Genomic DNA, 9684 nt, shown 5'->3' on the forward strand with positions numbered 1-9684 from the left:
CTGGCAGATCCTCAGCCATGCACTCATACCTATGTGTATGAAATGTGTGAACACATACCCTCATAAGTTTTATACTTGACCCACTGGAGGCCTTCTTGAGCCTTTAGCCCAGTTCATATTCCAAAGGTGAAGTGGAGATGGTGGGGTTCATGGTTGACAAGGAATATAGAAACAGAATGCTGTTGATGCCCCCCAGGAGGTCTTCCTGGTGTATGGGATGGCCAGAATCAGAGTCTGCTAGTCTGGAGTTTGAGTCCTCTCTCAGCTCCTGGGAAAATAGGGTGTGGGTTGGTTCTTTTTTTTTTTTTTTGCTTTCTACTAAATTATACACATGACAAAATGAACATATCTGAACTAGATGTTCAAACTTCAGATTTTTATTTTCTAAGTCAGCTTTTATTAAAGTATAATATATATTCAAAAAGATACACATAATTCTCACAAAATTAATATACTTGTGCAACCAGTACCTCAATAAAGGTACTCAGTACCTTGAGGTTGTTTTTTTTTTAAATTTTTGGAAATGGAAAGTAGGCATTCAGGGCCATGGCTGGTAAATGAGCATATTATTCTATCCAGGTGTTTGGTACCATTATATATGGGATATATGTAATGGGTGTGTATTAGTCAGCTTAGGCTACTGTAATGAAAGGCCATACATTGGGTGGCTTAAACGACAGAAATTTATTTTCTCCTACTTTTGGAGGCTAGAAGTCTCAGATCAAGGCTCTGACCAGCTGGTCTACTGCTAAGGGCTCTTTCCATGGCTTGCAGATTGCTGACTTCTCCCTGTGTTCCCATGCAGCCTTTCCTTGGCTCTTGAAGATACGAGAACACAAGAGAACTCACTCTCTGGTATCGTCTTCTTTTAAAAAAATTAATTTATTTTTGTGTGCATGGATGAGGGGAGGGGCAGAGGGAGAGAGAGAATCCTCAAGCAGGCCCCCCTGCTGAGCACGGAGCCTGATGTGGGGCTGGCTCCCATGACCCTAAGATGACCCAAGCCTAAACCAAGAGTCAGATGCCCAAACAACTTAGCTACCCAGGTGACCCTCTCTGGAGTCTTCTCCTAAGGACACTACTTCTGTTGAATCAGGGCACCACCCCTGTAACCTCATATAACCTTAGCTACTTCCTTAGAGATCCTATCTCCAAATATAACCACACTGGGAGTTGGGGCCTGAATGTATGAATTTTAAGGGACACCAACTATCAGTCCATAATAGGATGCCAGCTGTGACATTTATTGGGTACCCAGTTATCAGGGTGCTATGCAGTGGTGGTGGGAGTAATTGACCAGGCCAGTTCCCTTGTGAGTTCATATGACATGACAAAACCGACTGAGAGCTTTTTTTTTTTTTAAAGCAAAAAGAAACTTTTAATTAGTTATTTAACCTTCTGTCCTCAGTTTTCCAGCAGAACATTAAATAGTCACAGATTTTCCCCAGAAACATCTTTTTTCTTTATTTTTTTTCAGCTTTATTGAGGTATACAACAGAGAGTTTCTAATGATGTGTTGAGTTGAGATCTAAGTGTAATCTGAGTATTAACTGAAGCCTCACACTAGATCTATTTGAGTGTCTTTTGAACACCATGCATACTGGGTGTAGAATTAAATTGCTACCTGGCCTGACTCAAAGTGCTTTAAGGACACTTTAAATTTGAAAAGAATATACCTGGGTAGTTCTTTATACTTGCTAAAACTACTCCTTACTCCATCAGCCAATGCTCACATGTGAAGTATACTCCCTTTCTTCATCTTTATTTACACCCCTCATGGGAAACCTGTTCTACTAGGAAATCTCATGTTTATAGCATAACTCTGGGGCATCATAAGGCACCCGGGCATTTTCCTGGTTGTGATGAGATAGATTTTATCCAATGAGAGTTCAAAAGCAAGCATGTTTTATTGGATTGTTCCAGTGCCTTGAAAACTGTGGGACTGTAGAGTGGGATATATTGACTTTGATCAGCAGACTAAAGGGGAGCATTCAGAGCCTCATTAATCTCACTCTAACTCAACCACATGCATACCTGTAGAAGAGAAAAATCACAGTTTGGGTAATAAGAGGAAGGTTAATGTGCTGCTGGAATGTGTACAGTCTCTGTCTTCATTCTTTCTCATTAGTCCTGTCTCAGACTCAATGGAATTTGTAGACCCAAAATGATTATCATGTTTTTATGAAAGTTTAAGGTTTTTTTTTTTTTTAGGGATAATTTTGATTATGCACAATTGTTGCCCCTCAAATTGACTTTGAGACCTAACTTCCATTTGCTTAGGTTGCAACTTTATTATGTTTCATTAATTAAGTATACTAACGCTTGGTTCCTTTGGAGAATAAAGAATTAATTCTATCTGTGTGAAATGAAGCTTTGTAAAGATGCTGTTTGGTTTAGATCCTATTTTGTAATTTATATCTATATGTGGGAATTGTAGTTAACCGACTCTATGCTGTATTTTGGAGAACACTTTCTATTGAGTGGTAATGAGTTGACATTTGTGTTGTCTGTCGTTGTAGGTATGAAGAAATGCTAAGGGCCAAGACCCTTCCCATATCCAAGCTGTCTTATTCTGCCAGTCAGTTTTACCTGGAAGCGGCAGCAAAGTACCTGAGTGCAAATAAGATCAAGGAGATGATGGCTGTCCTCTCGAAGCTAGACACAGAAGACCAGCTGGTGTTCCTGAAGTCTCGCGGACGGCTGGCAGAAGCTGCAGACTTGCTGAACAGGGAGGGTCGGAGAGAAGAGGCTGCCTTGCTGATGAAACAACATGGCTGCCTGTTGGAGGCCGCCAGGCTCACTGCCGACAAGGACTTCCAGGCCTCCTGTCTGCTGGGGGCTGCCCGCCTCAATGTGGCCAGGGATTCAGATGTAGAGCACACCAAGGCCATTCTGAGAGAAGCCCTCGACCTCTGCTATCAAACCAATCAGTTGTCTGGCATCGCTGAGGCCCAGTTCCTCCAGGGTGTAATCCTGAGAGACTTTCAAAAGCTCAAGGATGCCTTCTTCAAGTTTGACACACTCAATCACTCAGCTGGAGTGGTAGAGGCGCTCTACGAAGCTGCCAGCCAGTGTGAGGCCGAGGCTGAGAAGGTCCTGGCCCTGGCTCCGGGAGGCGTAGAAGTCCTCCTCAATCTTGTCAGGGCGCTCAAAAGAGTGACCAACAATGCTGAGAAGGAGATGGTCAAATCTTGCTTTGAGTTTTTTGGAATTTCTCAGGTGGATGCCAAGTATTGCCAGATAGCTCAGAACGACCCTGGACCCATATTAAAAATAATTTTTGACCTGGATTTGAACTTGAGGGAAAAGAAAACTAAAGACTATTTCTTGATAATGACTGACCAAGTGAAATTAGCCCTCAACAAACACCTTTTGGGCAGACTGTGTCAGATCACACAGAGCCTGCTTGGGAAGACCTACCCAGGGGTCTGCACGAGGTTTATTGTAGGCTTGAAATGTGAGGATGAAAACTGTAAAGATTTCCACAGGCCTCTGCGGCGTTGTGAGGCCAAGTGTTTGGTTCAGTCAAAAATGCACCTGGTGGCCATCAGTGGGTTGTTTTTGGAAGCCAAAAAAGTCTTCCCTAAAATCTTAGCAGAAGAACTTGAAGAAATTAGTTATATTTTGCCTACAGATATGTATGGCCTTTGTAAATCCTTCCTGAATGTCCTCTTCCCTAAACATTTCCATCAGAGAGTGTTGTCAGAAAACCCTATGGCATGCAAAGAAATCCTCAAACCAAATTACAAATCCTTTCGATCCTGCAGATCTGCTCTGAAAGAGTACATCCATTTCCTGTTTCAAAACGAAAGGGCACGAAGCCGCCGGGAGTCCACAGACTTGTGGCTGAGTGCTATGCAGGCTTTCCTTGTCTCCTCCAACTATCCGGAGGAGTTTGAAAAGCTTCTCCACCAGGAGGAGGACAACTACAACAGGGAACTCAAAGCTCTAGAGGCTGAAAAAGAGGAAAGGGGCAGGGGCAGAGGCAGCAAGATGAAGGGAATAGAAGGAAAATTCGGCATGTTGGCACCCAACAAGGACGATGAGAATACTGAGAAGACCCACCTTTGCTTCATCCGGCTGCTGGAGAACTGCATTGACCAGTTCTATGTATACAGGAACCCAGAAGACTACAAGAGGCTCTTTTTCCGCTTCATGAATGTCCTGGTCAAGAGGTGCAAAGAACCGCTCATCCCCAGCATCGGGAACACGGTGGCCCTGTTGGAGTTCCAATTTGTCCACTGTGCGGTGGTCCTGGCCCGCCTCTGGAAGAATGCCATCCTGTGCCTCCCCAAGAGCTACATTGCGCTCTTGCACTACTGGGAGTTCCTGTTCAGCAAGAAGGAAAGGGAGCTCGGGGACGTGTTCTCCATCATTCAGGAATACAAACCCAAGGACGTGACAAGAGCCATTCAGGATTTCCGGTTCCACCTCTCCTACCTTGTCAAGGTGCTCTGTGGCTATGAGAATGTGAACTTCAATGTCTTGCTCGATGCCTTTGGTGAGATAGACTATGTGGTGTCTGGAGAGGCAGAGCGGACCCTGGTGCTGTGCCTGGTGATGCTGGTGAATGCCGAGGAGCTTCTGCAGCCGTACTGCAAACCTCTTCTGTACCGCCACTTCCAGGAGATCCAGACGAAGCTGCAGCGGATGAGCATGGACCGCCCGGACCAGGTTCCCGAGAGGCTCCTGAAGGTGGTCAAGCGGGTGCTAACGGCGGTCAACGTGAAGTCTGTGGCTGAGGCGCTGCAGGACCTGCTCTCTGAACGGGACGAAGAGTACCTCATGGACTGCCACTGGCGGTGGGACAGCGTGCACGCCAAAGGGTCCGTGGTACGCGGCCTCTATCACGAGGAGGTGAAACTGAACCGCCTGCTCTGTGTGGACTCTGTGGACTACTTTGCTGAGCCAGAATGTGAGTTCGGTCAGGATGAGACAGATGAGCTGGCCTTGGAAGACCGGGACCACCTCCTTGCTGCCATCCTTTCCCAGAAGCAGCGGAAGGCTTCCATCCAGCGGAAGCTGAGGAGGGCCTGCCTGGTGGTGTCCCTGTGCATCAGCTGGAGGAGAAGGGTGAGTGCACAGACCGAATGCTTCCGGGAGGAGACCAGGGAGCCGGGGGCCGGGAACTTCAAGAAGGCCGACGTCGACAGGACCCAGTGCGACCTGTGTGGGGTCAAGTTCACCCGAGGTCCTGACAACTATTTCAGCCCTGGGAAGGCATTTGAGGGAGAGGCTTCAGAGGTGGTGGCCATTTCCGGGGCCGAGCTGGGAGACCCCGAGGGTCCGGAGAGGAATAGCGAGTCTTACGAGCAGCACATCCACCTAGAAGGTCATCAGAGGCAGCAGGTGGCCTACCAGAAGTACTCCGAATTTTTCCGGGAGAAGGTGGACCCGGCCATTGTTGAAGGCAAGCTGGTGGTACAGGACATTGAGCAGAGCATGTGGATCCGCAGTCACTTGGGCTCCAAAGAGCACAGCCACATGCTGCAGAGGAAGGTCCAGGAGAACATCAAGAAGGTTTCCGATACGGTGGAGGACCTCTACAGGCGCAAGGCCTGGGCTGGCGGTAAGGGGGTCTTCAGAAATGGGGGCCCAGGTGCTGGTAGAACCCAGGCTTTGAGAACACAGGTCAGAGTCAAGTCCTTTGTGGTGGCGAGGTCTGTTCCGGGGATGACAGAACTTGGCGTTGGCAGAGACACAAGTGAGGAACACGTGTTCTCAAATTACAGCAAAACCCCATTCTTTGAACCCCCGGGCCCCCAGTTAAAACACTGTGATTATCTTGGGCCAGGATGGGTTCCTCGGCACTACAGACAAGAAAAAGGGCTGGCTAACTAGTTCTGTGGCAAGGATATAGGGAGAGTGTTCAGTCTTGAGGAAACTCTGTAAGCTTCCGATCTGTTCATCAGTGACTGTTTCTTGAACACCTACTCTGTGCTGAACCCTTGACTAAGATCCGGAGGTGTGTAGCTGGTGTCTTCCTTTTAGGAAGGTTCTTAAACCATACCCAGGGTGAATCTTTAACAATAAGATTCTTGTGTGGCCTTTGAATCAGATTTCCTCTAACTTCCTTATTAGCTATTTCTTAGCAACACTGAGTGGAAGTCACGTTATGTGTGAAATTAGATGTTTAAAACTTATTCTATAATCCAGACACTCCAGTTTAAGGTTTAGTGACATGTTGAGCGAAGCCTCCTTAAGAGGTTTGCTCTTGGGAATCTCTATAGGCACAGGTGATGGTGTAGGCTAGCATTTAATTGTAGTTTATGTTTGTGCCGGCAGGAGGTGGCTGTGGGTCCTTATCCCATCGCGCCCCTCTGTGGAAACACAGAGACAGACCCTTGGGAGGTGGGGGCCTTGGCTCTAGTACTGAATAGTCTGGTCTCTACTGTAGCCCCGTCACTCAGAGCCCTTGTTCTTTGGTTCCTGTAGCAGAGGAAGTGATGGCTCGGCTGGTCAATGTTCTGATCCCTTCAGTCAGGGATGCACGGGAGTGGCTGATGAAGACAGAACTCCGCTTAAAGGAGGAAGGTAAGCAGCCCTTTATCCCAGGGTGATGCTCTGGGTGTTGTAATTCTTGATTCTGCTGACTCCTGGGTCAGTGTGCTATGGGCTTGCCTATGATGTCAGTGGTGGCCAGTCACTGTCCAGGAGCATTGCCCCCAGTCAGTCAGATTATTAGCAACATAGAATCTGAGTGTCCCCATCTGACTGTGAGGGCTCCCTTTAATTGCTTTTTCGACAACCTCTTGCCACTTGTGAGCTGTTATCGATGACATTCAGTCACTACTCACATGCAGTACAGTGACTCCCAAGGATAGACAAAGTATTGAAAAGCCTTCTCTTGGTACATATGCCTGCCTGTGTCAATCATTCATGTAGAACAGTGAATATTTATTGACTATCTAGTATGTATCAGCACTGTTTGGGGCTTGGGGATATAAAACAAATACATTTGTGAGCAAAGCAAACAAAATTATTAGAGAAATTTGCATTCATCTTCCCATAGAGGGTTAAGGGCTTATATAGAGTGAGTCAAGTTTCTCTCCTGACAGTGAGAATTATCTTGACAAATTCTTTATCAACTAGGGAGTCTTACCTCTTGCCCATCCCAATTGTTGCCTGCTCCTGGCTGGGTTTTATTTCTTCTTACTCTATGTATTTCATGTGTCCCAAAATTCTCTTCTCTGGGTCCTCCTAATCTGTTATACTACTGGAAAATCCTGACCCCAGAGCTGGGAAAGACTAGAAGAAGGGACTTAGCACAAATATCTATGGCAGTAAAAAATCTTTAGAATATAGTGCCTACCGGGACTATGATTTTTATGATTGTTCCTTTTTTTTTTTTTAAGATTTTATTTATTTATTTGACAGAGAGAGAGATCACAAGTAGGCAGAGATAGGCAGAGAGATGGTGGTGGGGGGGGAGCAGGCTCTCCCCTGAGCAGAGAGCCCGATGTAGGGCTTGATCCCAGGAACCTGAGTCAAAGGCAGAGGCCTGTCCTACTGAGCCACCCAGGCACCCTTTATGATTGTTTCATAAGGAAGATAACTGGTATAGCAACTCAAGTTTGTGGTTGTCTTTAGGTTTTGTTTGATTTCTTTGCCATTTAAAGGGTCTCTGAAGTGAGGGCAGAGGAACCAGCCTGTGTAAGAACTTAATTCTAGAGAAGGGTGTTCACTTGGGCTCTGAATCAGGCTTTTTTCCCACTTTAATTTTAAAACAATTACAGAGATGTCAGGTTTTCCTAGTATGTTATATTTAATAGTGGAGTGAAAAAATAAATCACTATTCTGTACTTTGTTTCCATTTTTTTTATGTTCAGTTAGCCAACATCATTAGTTTTTGATGTAGTGTTCAACGATTCATTAGTTGTGTATAACACTCAGTGCTCATCACAACACACATTTTTTCCTTTTGAAACAGGTATTGTTCAGGAAGATGATTATGAAAATGAAGTGGAAGACTTTGGTGAGCTCCGTCCTCGAAGGCGTCCGCGGAAATGTGGAAAGCAGAGAAAATACTAATGTCTGCACAGTTGCTGCCTCTTAAGCCTTCAGAACATTCCATCTTGACTTAGAATTCTGAGTGCTGGGGCAGATGAGAAAAGGAATGTAAATTAGTTTAAAAAAGTAGGGGAGTCTAGCAACACTTTTGATTTTTTGTTCTCGTTATTTCTCTCACTGGTGGCTTTTATCTGATCACTCTCTCTCCTGTAAGTCTGGCAGTGTTCTCCCTAGAATTTGTTCAGATGAGAGGAGTCATAGCGGAAATCACCTTGGGATGCCTCATCCCAAAGTTCTGAGGTTCTCTGGTGCATCACCATTGTGATGTGAGTCATCAGCAAGGGACACCCCTCACCTCAGAGTTGGTGCTGCTCTGGGCTGGGAGATCCCTCCTCGGATTCCCTCATCTCCTTTCACACAGCTGCAGCATCAAGTAGTTTAAGAGCTGCGTGTGCCCAGGGTCCCTGTGGGCCCAACGCTGGCCACTTGTGACCCCTGCCACACCCTCTGGTCATCTGTGAACCTACTTGTAGCAAGAGCAAGGTCCCTTCTGTTATGTGTATTAGCCCCTTCTGTCTGTGCGTCTTTTCTGCCCTCCTTCTCCCCATTTTTTTTGTGATCATTTTCAGCTCCCTGTGCAAGTCACGGTTAGACTACCTCAGAATGTAGTCCAGAGCTCCTCCCGCATTCTGAGGGCGAGAGCCTCGGGACTTCTGCCCTAGGAGGCAAGCCTGGGGAATGTTGCGGGGGGGTTCCCAGCCTGCCTCTCCAAGGTGGTCCTAACTCTGCCTTGGCTATGGTGCAGACATTCCAAAAAGTATTTGTATGTGGCCCTACGTGTGTCTCTTTTTCTTGACTGAAGGAGGCTACTGCTTCAGCCCCAGCCCCCACTGAGCCAGCGGCTGTCAGTGTGGTCCCATTCTGGAGGCCTTCATGCCTCTCCTGGTTACTGCCACCCCCTCCTCTGTCCCCCAGCTCAGCCTGCTGGGACAGCTTGGGTTATGTTGGTCCTTCATTGCTCTGTCTGCACAACGGAGCCAACCTTCTCCCCATATTGCTGCTGCTTTTGCTGCTTATTGTTTTCTCTTTATTGTCTTTCTAAATGACTCTATTTCCTTGTTTCTAATTTTTATTCCAGGTGTTTTTTATAAACTTCACTTGCCGGAAAAAAAAAGGAAAAAACCCCAATCAACTCTTACTGTATTATCACATTTTTATAAAGTTAAATTGTTTCTCTTACCTGGAGCCGTCCATTTACTTATTTCTAATCTCCACTTAGAGAGTGAAGGGTAAACCCTGGCACTGGTTCTCTCTGGTCAGCTGGTTGATGCCAAACCCCGTGGAAGCTTGCTGTGCCTTCTGAAATGCAGTCCCCTCTCTCCACGGGGACTCATGGCTGGTTTTGGTGTCTCTTGAGGGCTTGCCTGTGCCTCCTGAACATTTGGGGTGTGGACTCTAAGGAGTTTCTTCAGGGTTGCCTCTTGGGACTGCCACCAACAAGAACATAGCCCGGGGAGGCCGGAGGCCCAGAGCTGAATACTCTCCCACCCTTATTGAGCAGTGTAACCTGGGGTGGGTCAGATCACTGAGTGCCTATATGTGGGCTCAGAGTCTGCTGTGAGAGGGAGATGTAGACGTGGAAAAGCAGTCGTGATAGCAATGCCTATTGTATGG

General features: G+C 46.6%; 1 protein-coding gene across 3 annotated transcripts in view; it reads left to right on the forward strand.

Moving 5' to 3' along the window:
- Positions 1–9249, forward strand: part of TRANK1 (tetratricopeptide repeat and ankyrin repeat containing 1) — an 83277-nt gene extending 74028 nt beyond the window's left edge. For 2 of the 3 annotated variants that reach the window (XM_032861259.1, XM_032861258.1), the window contains 3 exons: positions 2520–5569; positions 6436–6534; positions 7931–9249. In XM_032861259.1, coding sequence (XP_032717150.1) covers positions 2520–5569; positions 6436–6534; positions 7931–8031 — 3250 coding nt within the window. In that variant the 3' untranslated portion in view covers positions 8032–9249. The remainder of the gene's footprint in view (positions 1–2519; positions 5570–6435; positions 6535–7930) is intronic. The other variant, XM_032861260.1, reaches the window with a different exon arrangement.
- Positions 9250–9684: the final 435 nt, after the last annotated feature.

The sequence above is a fragment of the Lontra canadensis genome, unplaced genomic scaffold, assembly GCF_010015895.1.
Source record: "Lontra canadensis isolate GAN:19392208 unplaced genomic scaffold, GSC_riverotter_1.0 scaffold20, whole genome shotgun sequence".
Taxonomy (NCBI): Eukaryota; Metazoa; Chordata; class Mammalia; order Carnivora; family Mustelidae; genus Lontra; species Lontra canadensis.